The 19,098-nt window shown below is 40.7% G+C and overlaps 2 protein-coding genes across 3 annotated transcripts; one reads left to right on the top strand and one right to left on the bottom strand.

The window, feature by feature from the left end:
* Window positions 1-363: 363 nt before the first annotated feature.
* On the top strand, window positions 364-6,542 carry rnf181 (ring finger protein 181). Of its 2 annotated transcripts, none has more exons than XM_061071663.1 (6): window positions 364-426; window positions 4,464-4,590; window positions 4,678-4,814; window positions 5,022-5,137; window positions 5,249-5,323; window positions 5,409-6,542. In XM_061071663.1, exons 2-6 carry the CDS (start codon window positions 4,505-4,507, stop codon window positions 5,466-5,468), a joined length of 474 nt encoding a protein of 157 aa, XP_060927646.1. In that variant the 5' UTR covers window positions 364-426; window positions 4,464-4,504; the 3' UTR covers window positions 5,469-6,542. The 2 variants fall into 2 exon arrangements, with proteins under 2 accessions (XP_060927646.1, XP_060927647.1); XM_061071664.1 differs by lacking the exon at window positions 364-426 and adding an exon at window positions 1,417-1,853.
* Window positions 6,543-9,228: 2,686 nt separating this feature from the next.
* Window positions 9,229-14,636, bottom strand: tmem150aa (transmembrane protein 150Aa). Its single transcript, XM_061070938.1, has 7 exons — window positions 14,486-14,636; window positions 13,731-13,778; window positions 13,555-13,641; window positions 13,027-13,094; window positions 11,771-11,898; window positions 11,475-11,652; window positions 9,229-10,593 (listed from the first exon to the last, which is right to left on the bottom strand). The coding sequence occupies exons 1-7, from the start codon at window positions 14,548-14,550 to the stop codon at window positions 10,295-10,297; spliced, it is 873 nt and encodes a 290-aa protein (XP_060926921.1). The 5' UTR covers window positions 14,551-14,636; the 3' UTR covers window positions 9,229-10,294.
* Between the last annotated feature and the right edge of the window lie 4,462 nt (window positions 14,637-19,098).

Genomic DNA, 19,098 nt, shown 5'->3' with positions numbered 1-19,098 from the left:
GAGAGTATGATATAATATATGATATATAGTAGAGGTATAAATATAAGTATTTGACTATACAATAGATAATATACTATGAGTGTAAGAATATGTAGACAGAGTGTGCAAAGACAATATTATTGTATAAAATGATAATATTGTCTTTGTGTTTTCTAGGTGTTTTCCTCACTTCAGATCGACTGTTCACTCTGATTTAACTTCATCAGTCCACCACACCGTGACGCTGTGAACACCACCACATCAAAGCCAGGATTCACCTGCAGTACCCTTCTCACACCAGCCGGTGGCGGTAACGCAACGCTGTGGTTTGCTAACTGCTCTGAAACGTGTAGAAGAAGAGTCTGTGACGTGATTGGACAAAGTACCACATGAGTGACGTTGTCCCAACCCGGAAGAATGACATGTTTATTGTCGGCAGCAGCTCAGGTAAGTGGAGGCGCTGCGTGAAGATCAGTCCTTTATTTATATTCATTTATTCAGTTTATTCCTTTATTCTCCGGAGCCTGTGTTCATTCGTTAGCGCTGAAGAATCGCTAATGATTTTATATCGTCAGCTACAAGTACATCCAACGCAATTAACAACCTAATAACACCGGTAACATCACGTTAATAAGTCATTGTTCGATAGTTTTTCGTTCGGGCCTTTATGTATGAAGTGGAACTGGTATTTTATTCCATTGTCCATCAGGTATTTATTTATTTCGCTTCTGCTTTCCGCTCGTAGTGTGAATAACGTGAAACCAACTGATGTCAGAATCAATGAACACTTCCTGGTGTTTACATTGAAGCTGGACATCAGTGGTCGGTTGATAAACAGTTAAACAGACACAACGAGGGGTTTCCCTTGAGGCTGTGGGTGTTACCATAGACTGTATATATGGGTGTTAAACACGTAAAGGACCAGGCTGTTACAAATTACTCCTTCACAAACCCCCCCATCAGCCTCAGGCGACTCTAATAATCAGTGACTCCATCATTAGGAATGGCAAGGATTGGATTTACAGTCTGTTTCCCTCGGGCCAAAGTGTGTGATGTCGCAACAGGGTTCGTAGGGTCATGGAAAACCTGGAAAAGTCATGGAATTTTAAATGTGTTTTTCCAGGCCTGGAATACTCTCCCAAAAGTTTTGGAAAAGTCATGGAAATTTGTTATATTCATATTTTCATGTCGTTCATTTACGCTTTAAATGTTTTAAATAATTCATTGGCTTTTAAAGAAATACGCTAAAAATTCAAGCAGGCATACTTGGGTTTGTGTCATTTAAGGTATACAGTATGCCTTGGAATTCTCATTTTGTCACTTTTTCGCGTATACATTGAGATTTCACAAAATGTTAGTTCATGGAAATTTGGTTTAAAGTTATTGAAAAGTCATGGAAAAGTCATGGAAATCCATTGGTCAAAATGTGTATGAACCCTGTCGCAAACAAAGCTCCGGACGTGATAGAATCCCACCCTGGTGTTGAAGGAGTTATCGTTCACGTGGGCATATGATTTCCCCAAGCAGAAATCTGAACTCTTAAAACAGGACTTTGTCCATCTGTTTAATATCCTCACTTCCCTAAAACGTAAGATCCTCATCTCCCGAACCAGTTCCCAGTTCCCTGGCTGCTCTCTGCCTGCTCTCTGCCCTTCTGCCGCTTGCGTTGTGCCTTTGGTGGACAGTTTGAATATCTTCTAGAAACGGGTGGAACTTTTCGGTCCAGATTGTCTTCACCATGGACCCATCTGCTCGAACGTAACACACAGAATTGCCCCTCAGCTGTAGTGACCGGAAACGACCGGCCCACCACCGAACGATGTCCGTCAGGTCCCTCCCTGTCCCTGATCTGATTGGATCCACATCAAATATAGGTAACTTTTCTTCTGGACTTGGACCGAACACAGATCACTCCAAAATACCCGTAAAGATCACTGCTAGCTGCCAAAGGGTCTTTGAATTAAAACAATCCCCTCAACTCCCCTGAGCAGGTCTAGACCCTGCAGCACGCTCACAGCCCTCTGGTGCAAGTCGTAACCATTTGATTCAAATAGTACCTCAACAATATCTTTTACCCGACTCTTTTAGTTCTACTCTAAAATTTGGTCTTTTAAACATCAGACCCCTAAATAATAAACCGTTTTTTACGCCATGATTTTATCACTTTTAATCATTTTGAATCTGGAATCATTTAACCTCACTCACGCAATACAGGAACCCACTCATTCAGAGGGTCACACTCTTGATCTCTTTTCGGTCTCAGCCTTGAGAACTTTGAAACTAAGGATATCTGTGTGTCTGACCACAAAGCAGTTTTATTTAATGTGGTTTTGTCCCATTTACCATGATGCAACTGTTCGCTGTCGCGTTTTTAATCCTATGTCAGTTTGCAAGTTTTCTGAGCTTTTTACTTCTGCCTCTTTAACTGCTTTAAATCCAAATTCTAACACAGAGGAGCTGGTCTCCCTTTTTAGTCACATCTGCCAGACGGTCATTAAAAATAAACCGTAGGAGAAAGGAAAGAAAAGGAAAAAATCTGTTTTACAAGTATCCTATGACATCTGGAAAGCTTCGATGATAACCTATCAAATGTCAGTTAAAGACGCAAAAGCATCCTTCTTTTCTAACTTGATTTTAATCAATTACTCTGATCCCAGAATTTTATTTAAAGTAATAAATTCCATCATAACCCCCTCCCCCTTTCATTTTACAAGAGATGTGTGAGAGGTTTTGAAATGCTTGAGTGACTGACATTAGGAAACTAATCTTTCCTCCTGACAGCATTTCAAATGCCAGGAGGGACACTCATACTTATTTTAGCACATTTGAACCTGCGTCACTGTCGTTTTAATCTGATATCATTACCCACATGAAACCAACTACATGCAGCCTTAATATCATTCCCATCAAATTTCTTAAAGAGGTTATGGACACAGTTGGGCCCAGTATTTTAATGATTCTCAAAAGATCCCTAACAGAGGGAATCTTTCCTTCCAGTTTTAAACCTGCTGGCGTCCACCCTCCTTTACAGAAACCTAACCTTGATCCCTCTGTTCTTAACAATTTGAGGCTGATCTGTAAACTTCTTGTGATGGAAATTCGTCTTGAGATTTGAAATAATGAAATTCTCAGACATGAGTCGCTTTTGAGTCTTTATAAACTGCATAGTTTATACAACAAGCAAGGGTGCTCAAAATGGAACAACTGGCAGCAAGTTCACAAAAGCCAAAACTTATACAAAGAGGCGTTACATAAGACGTAATATGAAAAAAAGAAGACATGAAAAACATGAGATCATCATCTATGTCTTATATGTTGTGTCCATCCGTCCGCGGTACCAGTTGGAAGACAAACATCTCCAAATAAGGTTTCCATCCAGTCAGGTAGACAGTATCACAGCAGTGGGACACCTAGTCAGGGGATTCCCACTACCTTAGACACTGGTCAGTGGAATTATCCATAACATTCTTTTATCAAAAGTTTTAGAAAAAGTTGTTTTAACCTGTCTTTTATCTTTGTCATAATAACATCTTTGAGAAATTTCAATCAGGTTTTAGAGCGTTACAAAGGACAGACACTTCCCTCCTCTAAATAACCAATGACAATAAGTTTATTATTATTATTTATTATGTTACACCAGGTAGTCACTGACAACACTTTAGTCTCTGAGCTCTGAGTATCAGCAGAGCAAAACACTGAATCCACTTCCCTTGGAAAAAAGAAGATATTAAACATTTCATTTTCAGCGCCTTGAATATTGTTTTGACTGCTGTGGACAGACGGTGGTTATAACCTCATGCTTTTACACAATTTTTAAAGAGGCTTGTCGACTTCTACTAGATTTGTTTTTTATGACTGTTTTTATACTGCACCTGATTTTAGTGTCTCAGAGCTGCCAACTGTGTGTTTTCTTTATTGGATATTTGAACATCTCTGCTGCTGTGACAAATTCATCGTCCCTCAGGGATTTATAAAGCAATATAGCGATTTCTCTCTCTCGGACACACACACACAGGCACGTCTCTCTATAGTTGTGAGGACACGCATTAACGTAATGCATTCCCTAGCCCTGAACCTTAACCATCACAACTAAATGCCTGCCCTTAACCTAATTCTTACCCTATAACCAAGTATTAACCTTCAAATAGCCCATTTAATTTGTGAGGACCAGCCAAAATGTCCTTACACCATTATGTCCTCACTATGGTGGTATTGAACCAAAATTGGTCCTCATAACTAAAGATAAACATGCACATGCTACACAGGGCTACCCCCTGTGCCCTTAGCATGTACCTAGGTCATGTTAATGTATTACTAACTAACTTGCTTCTGATTGCAAAGTTTTGATAATAAATTACTGTACTTCATACGTAATTGTGGTTAGGATGGTCATTCAGTCTTTGTCATTTAAAACACCAGCAGTGGATTTTTATGAATTTGTTTTTTACACACTCCTGAGCCTTCACTTTCCTTTTGTCTGCCAGGTATCTTAATGTCAAGAGGATAAAACGTTGGCTGGACCATAATGGCGTCTTACTTTGAAGAGCACGACTGTGAGCCGACCAACGCTGAGGAACAGTATCGGCAGAACGCTCTACTTGAACTGGCCAGGTGAGTGTAACCACACTCACTCATAGTGATGCCGTACGACCTTGTTGGTGTCCAGTGCTCTGACCTACCGTTGATCTTTGTGTTCAGGTCTTTAATGCAGGGCTTAGACTTACTTGACTCTGGAGCGTTCGACTCGTCAGACTGGGATCAACGTCTCCCCCCCCCAGCTGCCAAGACCGCTGTTCAGACCCTCACCGTGGTCGTCATTTCTCCAGAGCAAGCAGGTGACAGACTCCAGTGGAATTAATGTTTTACAATCAGGGTTATGACCCAAAGTGGAGTAAAGTTATGCTAACGGAGACAGATATCAGGCTTACACTCTGAGGGAATGTAAAAAACTGTTTGTCTCCCCCTCAGAGCTGGCTTTCAAGCCTCTACTGGATTAATAATATTCTTCTGGATTTAATCGTGCTTTTTTAAATTTCTCACAGACAAAGCTCTGAAGTGTCCAGTTTGTTTGGTGGAGTTTGAGGAACAAGAAACAGTTCGAGAAATGCCCTGCAAACACCTTTTCCACGCAAAATGCATACTGCCCTGGCTGGGCAAGGTAAAGCATGTGAACTCATTCTTCACATTTTACATCAGATATTATACAGAAACATGACGATACCCAATCGCTTGTTCCCTGATCTTGCTTTGTTTTTTTTTCAAATGGTAGACTAACTCCTGTCCGCTCTGTCGACTTGAATTACCAACTGACAATCCAGAGTATGAAGAGTTTAAAAGAGACAAGGTGAGTGTAATTGTGCATTTGATAGTGGAACCGATCCTCCTGCAGACCCGTGTCCCGACTGAACAGATTTCATTGTGTCCTGCAGGAGAGAAGGAAACAGAGGGAACACCGGCTGGAGGATCTACACGGAGCCATGTACACATGACACCACTATGCTGTGGTGCAAGTTTGTAGCACAGTAATGTTTTACAGAAAATTATTAAAAAGAAAAATTCAATAACTTCAGGAAAAACACAATGCTTCATTCATGCCATTTCATTACATATTTTGTAATATAAATGCATCTGGAAAAACATCTGTTAGCTTTATATTTATATATATATATATATTATAGAGTAATGACAAATAACAGGAATGTCTGACACTTATATCTCCCAGCAGCAAAATGTAATATAAAATATGAATAAATGGTTTGCAAAAAAGCTGCAATGCCAACAGCACTGAGCTCATTGTAAATACAATATAATATTACAAATATGGAAAAATATAAATAACTTGTCTCTGTAATTTCCAGGTTCCATGCATTTGAAACGGCATGAAGGCAGCATAAGCAGTAACGTTGAACATTTTAAATGCTCTTTTCTCATTAGTTAGAATAAATTCACTATAATATTAACTATATTTTAAGATGATTTTAAACATACATTTATTTAAACGCACAAAAATGCTGTATTTGTCTTACGAATATTATCTAAACACATATGTTTATCAATCAATCTATAAAAAGAATAATATGCATTTCCATACATTGTGTCTTCAACAAGGACGGACTGAAAAAGAAGTCCAGAATGAAGTAGCAGAGTTTGAGATATTCTATACTCCAGTGTGGTTCAACTCCAGAACCCTCTCATTGTGTTTCATGTTAGAGCTTCTCTACCTGGTAAAAAACGGCTTTCTGTGAATGTGTCGTGTTGTCACTGAAGGAGTTGTGCTGCTCGTGCTGACTAAGCACTTTCATGTATAAAACTGGTTCCTCTAGTCTAGACCTTGTCCCATGATGTTTGAGGGATTCTCACTTCACTTCTGGCCAGCACACAGTCATTTGGTATGGATGTGTTTTGATGTTTCTCCATATTGGTACATGTGTATTAACACAATACTGGACCTGCAGCACTGCTCCGAGTGTGATATTTAATCAGCAGTGTGTAGAGCATGTACAAAAGTCAGCCGTTCTTTATGTCATCTAAAGTTGTTTCTATTTCTGATTACAAATAAACACACCTGCTTTTTACAAATATAGAAATGCTGTCCTGTTGTTTTCCTCCACTAACCAGTGCAGTGTTGGTCTTTTTACATTTCCCCAGAGGTCACCGTGACCTTTAAACCCCTGTAATCACTTTATCTTGAGTCCAAGGGACAACTTGTGAAGAACAGACTTGAGATTAATGTTCAGCAGGACACTGAGATGACACCACACCAGCAGTTCTGTTTTATTATGTCTTAAGAGTTGATTACCAGTAACTTCAATTGTATCGGATCTGAAGACTCAAAGCGTTTTGTAGACACAAGCACTTTACCCAGCCCTCCACAGAATAGTGGCGAGTAGATGAGGGAATTGTCTTCTTTCGATAAACTATCCCTTTAACAAGTTCACGAGGCAAATTCAATCAGTTCATAATTGAGTACTAATAAACGTTTGTACAAAATTGTCATAAATTCCCTCACGGTGTTCCTTAGATGTTGTGTTCACATCTGTAAGGTCACAGTGACCTTGATCTTTGAGCACAAAATGATAATCAGTTCAGCTTTGGCTCCAATTGAAGAAATTCTTCAAGGTGTTCTTGAGATGTTGTGTTTACAAGAATGTGACAAAGGACAATCCAAAAAGATAATGCCTCCGGCCACAGGCTGTCACCGATGCGGAGGCACAACACAGCGGAATCTTCATGTTGAAAGAAGAGCCCATGCAAACCATCTGCTAATAATTTATCATTTTTATTTCATATTTGAATATAAATCTCTTTCAAATTAAAATACCTAAATGATAGACAAATCATTAAATATTTACATAATTTATAAAAAGGAAACAAGATTCTGTGTTGACTTGTTTTCAGGGAATTACGACTCCTCCATTATCTATTTTCAAATAGAGGAAATAAGACAAATACATTTTTATAGTTTCCGTGTTGCTTCTGCTGGAGTTCAACACATGTACAGGTCAGGCAGCCTTTAGCAAAACAGGATCCTCCCATGAAAAAACATATCACATGAAAGCTTACTGAAGAGCACAAAAAAAACGTTTTGTAAAATACATCTTTAGATTTGGGTTCATGAACGATGGTGTTACAGATTAAATCCAACCCTGATGTGAGGGCTCACACAAGCTGCCGTTTGTAGTCACATCTCGTGACTTATTGGTTACAGTATGGTGAAGATAGGCTACAGATCAACACAAAATAACAAAATCTGAACACAATCCCCTGGCACAGTATGAGGGATAAGGCTAAACCAGTGTACTCACACCAATTCATTCACCTACTGCTGCTGCACAGAAAACCGATCAAAGCTCCAGAGGATTCCAGTCTTTTTTTTTGGCAAGATTACAGAACAAGACAGGATCGCTCCCAGAAACAACGGGAAGGTAATTGGTTTGCATGAAGAGTAAAGAAAACAGACCGGACACATGATTACGCATCTTGTGCCACAGCCGATCCACTGAGCTGTCAAACGCTAACACCTGTCGAGGCAGATCTTTGTGGATTAGCGAGTCACCGTCGTGACAAATTGAAAATACTTCTCTCCAACTCGGATGATGGTGAGACAGAGAACCTGTTGGGACTCTAGCTTTCACCTTTAAACATCATCACACCAACAGAAAAATGAAAGGAGGTAGGTGATGTGAACTTTGAAATGTGTGTATTGCTGGCATCCAGTAGTTAAACACTTTAAAAACACGATGCAGAGGGCAGAACACTGTGTGTGTGTATAGAGAAACACACTTCTGAAACAGCTCAAAGAGAAATAACTCTCTTAAACAGAAACTTGGATGGTGGAGTGCAACATGAACTGGTTGGCATTCGTCAGCTTTAGTTTGAGCAGTGGTCGTTTGTGGCAGTCTGGTGTTAAAGCTAGTTCACAACTCTTTCACTTAAAAATGAATTGGCAACAAAAAATAAAGATAAATCTCAACATATAAGAAACTTTCACTTCGGTCTACTACCTGTGTGGCATCATGTGGTTTCGACTCTGTACTGTTGCCATTGTGACGCCATGAGGTTTATGGCACAAGCGTCATATTCAGCCCTCAGTTCAAATTTCACCTGTAACTACTGAGCAGGCTTCACATCACTGCTGATTTCAAACAGAAAAAGTCAAATAAGGCTTTCAAGGGGCCAGCCTGGAATCAAATCAGTGTGTGGACAGCAACTACGTTATTCTGTAAATGTGTTCGTCACATTAGAATTGGACTTTAAGCTGCAGGTCACTTCAAATGTCTTGGTGTCACACTATCTTTTTTTTTTTTTTTTTTAAACAAAAAGAGCCCTGTGTTCAACTCCAACATATACTGAAAAGGCATTATTCACTCCAGCTGAGTGGTAACTATCACATGACTGATGGCGATTATTGCACCGGACATGACAGTGTGAGAAATACAAGGTAGCAGGAAGTTAATGTAACAAGCAAGTCATCAGGTCATGCAATCTGTGGGACAATAATGGAAAGACACCAAGACACACAACTTCAGAGATTCTCAGTTAAAAGTGATTGAGACGCACACAGTCGTAGTCATGACAACTACAACAGAGTATCATTGCCACTGAAATGGGAAAAATTGATCTGAGATTTTGTCTAATAAGTCGTAATATTACCACAAAAAGGGTTTGAGTTTCTGTGAATAATGTTTGGTATTACAAGAAAAAAGTCGTAATTTTATAAGAATAAAGTTATAATATTACATTATCACAAGTACCAGGACAAAAAGATGTGCAACATATGTCTAAAGAGCCACACAGACTTGGAGGAAGCAGCCTTTTGTGTGGAGGAGGGATTGTTTGGTAGTGGTCGACTGTATGTGTCTATCGTTGGTCACATTATTATTATTCTAAGGATCTTCATAATTTCTTGATTTTGGAACTCCAGCTCCAAATAAACCTTTTTATCTCATAAAATTATGACTTTAGTCTCGTAATGTTATGTTTACATTCTCAAAGTCTCAGATTTTTTTCCCCTTTAAGTGGCCCTACTCCGTCGTTGTTTTTTGCATATGTCAGTGAAATGGATTATGACCTCAGGAATGACAATGTCTAAAGATACACATACATATATTATGTAGAATGATTTTAAAATACCATGAAAAGTTGCATTCAAATCAAATTGTCGGGTGAAATCAATGATTTTTTTGCCAAATCATTTGACAGATAATTTCTGCTTGATTGATTTAAAAAAAGGCCATATGCTTACAGCCTGTAAAACATACATAACTGTTAACTACCCACATCTCAAACATTCAGTGTTTTCTACTAACTACGCAAACGCAAAATTGTTATTCTCTCATTCAAAAAAGTGTGCCGTGCAGAGATAAGCTAAAGGCCAGAACAGGTGGGCCACGCAGAAGCATTTGAAGGGGTGTCTGTGGGGAGGAGAAAAAAACCTTGTGGGTTTCAGTAATTTACATTTTCCACCATGACACCAGTGACACAGTTATTTAAAGAAAAACAAAACCTATTCCAATAAAAAACTGCGAAAATCCACAGCCATTTTAGAAACATTCATGGTTCCAGCATTCACACTGGCTCCACACATTCAGCCCTCCTAAAACATCGCTACAGAAAATGTTACAGCACATGGTAGTGCAGGGGCTTGCACCAATGGTGGTGGAAATGAAACATCAGTATAGTTTTACAGTTGGGTCAACCTGGTGTTGGTTCAATGCTTTAAGATGTCAGACCTTACTCTCTCTCTGGTCGGTCTGTGTGAGCCCATGAAGCACCTCTGCAGGGACATTTCTCATCCTCCGGCAGTGATGCAGAGCTACAACATGGCGATGCTCTCCGGGGTACAGTTGAGATGTGTGGATGTGCTGCTCCCCCCCGGGGACTTGAGGCCCTTAGTCGCCCCGCTTAGTGTTGAGCCCCGGGCCCTGGGGCCCATCATAACACCGGAGCCGTGGTGACTCCGCTCCAGGCCCACCATCAGGGTCTCGCTGGTGACCGTGCCAAACTCGTAGGTGAAGGTTCCGTAAAAGACCAGGATGTCTACTGTGAAGACCCACTCGCAGATGGCCGCAGCGTGCTGCAGGATGAAGCTCTCGTGGATGAAGAAGATGCCGCCTGAGGAAGAACAGGTTGAGGAGAACAAACAATTCTGGTTCATGCATGAGCAAAACAAGCCCTTTTTCCATGTGGGACAATAATGGAAAGACACCAAGACACACAACTTCAGAGATTCTCAGTTAAAAGTGATTGAGAGGCACACAGTCGTAGTCATGACAACTACTGCCGAGAGTAAGTGCCACAAGAAGGGATAAAAACTAAGATTTCCACAAGAATAAAATGGTGAAAGTGAGACCTGACACATGTCAGCAGCATGGCCATGCTGTCCTGTCTCCAAGTTGAGAGACAAACATGGTGATCTGTCCACAAGTGACTCATGGCTGCAGGAGAGAAAACAAGAGGTCTCCAAGGTTTATCAGCATGACACCAGCCGCCTGGACTGTGAGGTCACTGGTCTCAGGACAGAGGTGCAGCTGTTGAGGGGAACAGAGCCCAACACAAAAGAGGGAGCAGTTACACGTCCAACCTCAATAAGCATTCTCCCATTTTGGAAACAAGTGAATTTCCCCGATGTGTGGATAAATGAAGTTCTATCTAATACGTCTCACTCAGATGACTGACAGACAAGCAAGTGGAACAGCAACAGTAAATATTTCCTTATGAATCCCTCACAACAGATGTGTTTGAGAATGAAATGTGCGACCTCAGAGGCAGACGGTTATTAGTGGTGGAAAGTTCCATCTTAGTTTCTCTTAAAATATCAAAAACGTTCACTGTGAAAAGTGTAAGGTTGTTATGTGGTGTAGTTATAATAAACCAAGAATTTTAAACAAAAACAACAAAGAGTCATGACCACCTATCAAAACATGAGCTTAGATTTGACATAAATATACACCAGCCATTTGAGGGGGGTTGTCCCACTAACGTATAAAGGATACTGAGGACGAGTGAGACCATGGCTCCCAGTGCCAGCGCCACCCGGAAATGAGCCATCCAGTAGTCGAGGGCAGTGACAGCTACACGGTAGGTGAGCACACACTGCAGACACACAAACAGCAGCCCGGCTGGAAAGGCCACACCCGCTCCCACATAGTGTAGAGATTTGGCATGATCAACCTATCAGAAACACAGAGACTTTGGAGTGATTGTTTGCACTCATCTAAGGTCAAAACAAAGGGGGGGTGCAAATGGTTTAAGCATCGACTGAGTTCATGTCATCGCTGCTGATATTCACCTGGAAGTTGCCCACCATGACCAGACCCACAGCGTTGGTGCAGCCAGACACCATCGCGCTGGTGTTGACCCAACATCTGTGGCTGTGCTCGATCACCTGGGCGTAGCGCAGAAGGCACACCATCACCACTGCACGGCACAGGAGAAAAGACACGGTCACGCTCATACAATCAGATCTTTACAATGATATGAATCTGTCAATCGTTGGAAAATGAATCGCTTCTTTCTGTTTATACTTGACTTATGCTTGCGTAAATACGATGCTCTCGTTTAGTTATAGGTTTACCTATAAGTGGATGGTGGAGGGTCATGCAACTGCACTCATTCTGCTGATGTTGGACTACCTAGCTTGGTTTTTCGCTCTCATTTCCCTTAAATCATATAGAAGTCACAGATCAGAACTAAAGGATAGTTGTAACACTAGTGAGAGAAAAAACAGAGGAATGACAGAAATAAAAAATGAGACAACAAATGTAAATACAGTGTATATGAGAAGAAGTTGACATGAATAAAGAAGCGACGGTCGAAACAGCAGCAGAATTAGGGACAGAGGGGGGGGGAATTGGGGCAGAGCTGATGGTGATAAAACAAGATAGGCAGAGGAGTAATGGAGGAAGGCCACACAGGGCATGTGCAGGGGAGAGGACACAGGGGGGAAGTGGAAGGAAAGCCGCATTCATTATTGATCAGAGAGCACGGGCTATTTCAAGCCACTCCACATCTCTTGGAGGTTAGTGGCTGACGTCTGTGGGCACCGTAGAGGACAGATATAACACAGAGAGCGGACAGAGGAGACAGACAATAAACACTTCTCACCCCGACCGTAACCTCAGTAAGTGTGTCTGTATTAAAGAGCCTTGTTTTCACTAAAGGGTAAAACGGGTACATTCGAATTAATTAAATAATTAGCATGTAACAATACGTTTTAACACCACAGTACCCAATATCTGTGGAAAGCGAAAGCTAACCCTAACCCCTTTACCCTAATATAAGTTAAAAGTGTTTAACCTTGAAATTCCTCCTTTGCAGATTAGTTTTAAAAAAAAGTTTTGGGTGGTTTTTAGAATATTTTTTTAAAGGGAGGGAGGGTTCCTGTTTAATGTATAGACATAATATGAATGGAGTGGTATCAATATGCTCATCTAACTCTAAGCCAGAAAGCAAAAGGGTACATTTCACAAAAGGATGTACTCTGGAACACACAATATTTTGTGTGTGTTTATGTGTGTGTGTGTGTGTGTTAGAATGAGCACTCACCCATGAAAGCTCCGACGTTGCCAATCAGACTGAAGAGGCAGCTCTCAGGAGGGAAGGAGCCACATTTACTGTCGGACATGAAGACACAACAACTCTCAGTATCAGAGGGAAGAGACGTACATATAATCACTGTGCTGTGCAGACATTTACAGTCAAAATATACGGGACTAAATAAAGTGATTATGATTAAAGATATGTGAACTACACTTCTACAGTAAGTAGATCACTTTGCTCTCATGTGTAGATGTCAAACTGAAAAAGACTTTACTTCATGTTCACTGCTAATAGGCCTACAAGTCACATGATTCCTTTCTACAAGACAGCTTTTGTACTTGCCTGTGGTTAGAGGCTTATTTGCAAATCAAACAATTGTATTTTATGCAAAGCGTCGGTTAATGACCGTCACAGAGCCACAACTTAACAAGAACTAAATCCTGCCTCTGGGCCTTTGCCGACACAAAATGTGCTTTTGTATTCTGCAGAGACCCAGACATGATGGGAGGAGGAGGAGGAGGAGGAGCAGGAGACCTGATGAGTGGGATGTCCTGGATGGTGCAGCATGTCTTGGGGAGGCCTGGTCGGGGCAGCTCCTCTGTGCACGTCACATTGTAATGCCTGCAGCAGGGTGACAAGGAGTTGCATTTATTTCCCGTTGAGCTTTTGGACTGAGACTAAAAAAAGATTTAGATCAACCGAAGACTTACCAGTTCTCCACAGGACAGACGTGGTGATTCATCACAGCCATGGCATATCTGTAGGATAACAAACACAACATTTAAAGCAAGAAATGGCAAATGTCTTGGTGACAACATTACACTGGCCTTAAAGGGACTCTTACCTTTGTTGCATTTGAGAATTACAGCACATTCAAATCATCCCGCCTTCCTCCAATGCCCCACCCCCTCGTTCCCATCCGCGGTGTTTTTTTGAAGAAACTTTATTTAAACTTACAACCTACTGCCTCTGCGGACGCACGTGAGTTTTTGTTTACCAAAGCAATGGATTCGGATTCAGAAGCACCGGTAAGTTATATACATTGCCTTGATGACGCGGGCCCGAATGCGCCACAAGAAGCAGACGGAAAACCTGCATGTCCATGCAGCAAACAGACAGGTCTGTCGGCCAATAAGGTCCTTCGGTCCGAAGAATTTTATTGGTTGAAGTTTTCACTAAATATTCTGAGAGTGAAATAATTGTTTGTTTTTACTCCTGGTGGGTCTGTCTTGCATTTTAGAGTGTCATTACCTTATTAATACCAATTTAACCTTATCCAAAAAAAGTGTAAAAATGCAACAAAGGTAAGAGTCCCTTTAATGTAAACGGCTATTCAGCACAAAAACAAAGCCTGAATGGACTTTGCATCAACTTATTCCCATTTGCAACTTCCCTTTTAGTTGTTGACCATGTAAATACAATCGCCACGTGTCACAGGAACACAATATAATACAATCTGACTCACACAATCCATATTCCTGTGATGGAGAAGGCAGACAGGCTGACAGGCAGGACGATCCAGGCAGTCATTGGGCTGGCAGTGAGCTGGCTTTGTCCCAAGCATGGGGTGAGAGGGGGGCTTCGGCTGGAGCGACGGCACAACAGGAGGGACCAGGTTAGGGGGGCGGGTGGGGGTGTGGGGTCACTTACACACAGGGGGAACACACGGGGGGAGGGGGGGCATGAGAGGACAAAAGGGGGGAATGGCACGGCTCTTCTGCTTCCACGGTGCCCTGCAACCAGCCGCAACCTGAAGGAACAAAAGAGAAGTTGTCAGTGAATTAAGGAAATACAGTGTCAGGTAAATGAAATATAAAACATGTATAAGGGAGTAATAAAGAGAGAGATCAAAGACGTAAAAGAATAATCTGTTAATTATGAATGACTCATAAACTTGTGGTCACGTTCCTGGCATTAACATTAATCTTGGTTAATCAGAGGGAGACAGCTTTAAGTACGTCACAGTAGATTAGGTCACTATAATACAGTAAATCAATGTGGGAAACACTAAGAAATTAACAAATATTTTCAGGTGTTTATGAAACTGTAGCAGGTCAGAGGACATCAGCTGAGTAGGTGGTCCTTCAATGTGGCTCAGGACGCATGTACTTGAACACAGTATATGGTCATACGCAGCCTACTCCAACGCCGAATGTGGAGGGTTTGAATCTCGTATGTGGACAAGGACACATTATCCATCAGATAACTCATGACGCATGTTAAAACCCAAGTATCCAAAGGGACTTGTTAGGATTTCAAATTTTTAACTATAGTCTGTGCTGACAGTATTGTATTCTTTAACAATAAAGATATGAGTAGTTTTAGCTAGATATTATGCTTTGTACAAATGATTTAATACTAACCTTTTCCTTTCTAGGGTTTAATCTACAAATTAAGAATGAATGTTTCACCTGATCTCATGTCTAACTTTTGGATATTAAAGCGTAATTCCCTCAGATTCATTAAACTCACATAGATTTCGAGCATCTGTCTGATAAGTTCTGGAGGTCCGACAGAGCGACTTTGTTGACTTAATTTTGTGACATTGTTTGGGTTCAGTTTGTTGTGAATGTTTACACAGTCAGGTTTGTTTTGATATAGCTAAAAACATAATATTCTTTGCTTCGCTGGACGACAGTTTGGACTCATAGCGTCTGCTGGGTCAAGGCCTTTCATGAAGTGAACAGGTTGCCGAGCAACTATCAAAGTAGGAGCGTCATTGGGAGTGTCTCCTTGTCACTTCCGTATTCCAAAAGCCAGGAGGATGGATTACGCCTGCGCACTTCAGAGGAGGGAGGAACGAAGATCTACTGTTATAAAATGGACAAGCGTCAGATGTTTGTGGCGCTCTGATACAACTAGTGTACTGGAGACCCATTGCTTTGCTGTAACCTGTTCATTGCCTCCTAAATAAATACTTTGTTCAGCTCATCTTCTCTTAAAGGATAAACGAACACGCCTAACAGTATCCAACGGGACCACAACGTCCTGGAAGTTGCTTTTGTTATGCAGTGTATTTTACATCTTGAGTGCATTTACATTTCATTCAATGTCAGTTGCATCTCACTCAAAACTCAAAGTTCTGCAGCTGTGTTACAGGTCAGGCTTTTAAAAGTGCCTTCACAGAAAACTGAGTTCAAAGAACAAGAAGCAACAAAGAGCTGCTTCGCCTCTTCTGGTAAAAGCGGTGCTGTAAAACAACGCAGAGACGAAAGCTGACCGACAGCTGACTTACACGTATCCTTTACGACAGGATGTCACTAATAAGTGGTTTTCAATCTTGAGTTCTTGACAACACAACAAGAGTAAACTGTGGTGGACAACACAGAAGAACTGTAGGTCACGGATGGAGTTTCTTGCTCTTAGTAAAGAAACAGGAGTCTTAGCCTCTTCTCCTACATTAGAACAAAACGAGGTTTGTTCGTGCACTTGCTGTTTACTAGCAATAATAAAACCCATTTTGCCATCACACTTAATTTTATAAATAACTGTAAGAAGAAAAAGACCCCAAAACAAAATCTGGATATATACAAGTTAAAGCTAGGGTTGGTAATCCTGGAAAAGTGAGTTTGAAAATATGCAATCGATAAACCCCACACCATCCTATCACCCCCTCTCCTCACAGCTAAACGCGCACTGCTGTATAAATTGCTAGACGCCAACTTTACTGCGACTCTGTCGGTAACTTCCGGCAATCGTCTCTGCTTCAGCCGTGTATGTCTCTCCGACTGAAGACTCGTGTGCAGTGAGAGCACGTGTAGCAGGTTGGTCAGTGACAGACAGGTAATCCAGACAATCATTGTAATAAATCCATGTCTATTACAGCTAGGGTTGCAAAGGGGCGGAAAGTTTCCAGTAAATTTCCGGAAACTATTCGGGAATTTTGAAAAAAACAAAAAACTACGCAAATTGAACGCTGAGCAATAAAACATCATTCAAAACTCTATTTTAAAGATGTATGGAATGCAGCACACGCTGCACGTTGAGTTTCAACCCTCCACTGTGCATTCTTCCATCACATGCACAGATAATTCCCAGCATCCTTCACTCTACAGCAGGGCTACTGAGGCCTGCTGTAGTGTGCAGGACTAGTCAGGTAAGTTTCAATATTACTGGGGAAAACATATTAGCATGCTGATTGAGGATTGTTCATCTGTTCATCTAGCCTATTTCCATTCATTTATCCATCAATTGTAAAATGTTTTCACAGACGATTCCAATTGTTTGGAACTATTTATATCTCTGGCATTGCATTAATGTTTTTTTACAAACTCTTTTCTCATCTTATTCTACAGAACAATGCCACGTGCACTATCTCATGTGTGGAGACATTTCACCTCATCCAATGTAGAAGGAAAGGCTGTGTACATTTGCAAATACTGTGCAAAGACCTATGTTAAGAATGACACAACGATGCAGAAGCATATAGTCAAGTGCCCAGAGTTTCCTCAGGGCTCAAATCAGCCTATGACAAAACAAAATGTTTATATTTATGTCTGTATATTACAAGGTCAATACAGTTAGTATAAATTATCCACAAAATTTCCAGTTTATTCCCGTTAATTCCTGTATATTCCCGTATATTCCCATGGAAAGTTTCCAACTTTGAATATTCCCGGAATTTTGCAACCCTAATTACAGCCCCTTTGTTACCCCAAGAAAAATATGTTCATAGATGGCCATGAGGTTGTGAAGAGGATATTAACAAATAAGATAAAAAATGTTTCTGAAAACCAATTACGGAACCTTGCTTTAAATGATTCTCTACTGCTTTTTTCTGAAAATGGCACAAACACTGATTACGGAGTACAACGAGACAGAAAGCCCCTCTTGAAATGAAATTACCAGCGACATGAAGTAGTGAAAGGGACTGTGTGCGCAGAGTGTTCCCTTGTGAGAATGAGCCCAGCTAAGGTCAGCTCAGCGATGGAGGAAGCATGGAATAACAAAGCTGTATCATTTTACACAGTGTACAGTTACAAATTTGTCCTCTGCCTGGTGGAAAAAAACAAGCAACTAAAATGAGATTACCTTAAAGAACAAAATCCTAATAGGAAAGGTCAAACTGACAAATGAGAAAATTATTTATATTATTTATATTTTTGTTTTATACGGTTGGATGTTGGAATCCAGGAAACCTAGACACCCCCATTCATGCTGTGCATTTGACCTTCATTCTCTATTGAATTACAAGTTTTGTAATCAAGGTTTTTACAGATGACGCATTTCGTCACAAACAGAAATACATCAATATTGTTAACACTTTGGTCTTTGAGCTCTTGTTTGAATTGCGTTTTTCTTCTCTTGGGTCATTTCCCGTAAATAAACAGCCTAGATCTACATATTCATTGTTTTCACACATGTATGTTCCTCTCCTGCCCTCAAAATAACTGTGTCCTTATTTGGCTTAGTGTATATATATATGGTAGTTGTTTCTCTTGCTCCTTTGAATGACCACAGTCAGCAGGAGGGTTTCTATAAAGGCTTTTTAAGTGGCGTCATATATGGCAATTTGAGAGCAGGCCAGCAGGGTCAGCAGATGTTGCGGCTGTTTTACAATGTTCACACTGGATCGTGAAGCTTGCAAATCTCAGCTAGAAGAAAACATTATGTAAACTATAAACAGATGCAGCCTGCGTGCATGTCACATGTTAACACAACAAATCACTTAACATTGTTGACCCAAAGCAGGAGCAATTGATTGATATTCTTCATGGTCACTCTAAGACCATATTTTAATAACAACATGTGAGGTTCTAATTGTCATGCATGATGTTCTGTAGTACAGGTGGAATAGTCAGTGCAAGTTTTAATTTTATCAAGAGCTTCATGAGTGGTTATAGCGATTTAACTAAATTGTCGCTTTGAATCAGAAGAAATCTAAAAGCTCACAATGACAACACTGTCAGCATATCAAGCTAACGTCCGCTAAAGGAACTGGTGGTAGGCTTTAATTAGAGCAGTCTATGGGTAGAACATACAAGGGATATTCTCCATCCTGTCCTATGTTCTAAAATGGGACAGTGTTTATTTAAAAAAGGCAAAGAGGTAATGATGACTGATCTACTGAGCGGGACA

Source organism: Limanda limanda, chromosome 5 (assembly GCF_963576545.1).
Source record: "Limanda limanda chromosome 5, fLimLim1.1, whole genome shotgun sequence".
Classification (NCBI taxonomy): domain Eukaryota; kingdom Metazoa; phylum Chordata; class Actinopteri; order Pleuronectiformes; family Pleuronectidae; genus Limanda; species Limanda limanda.
The sequence above is the reverse complement of the archived record's forward strand: the minus strand, read 5'-3'. Positions and strand labels throughout refer to the sequence as shown.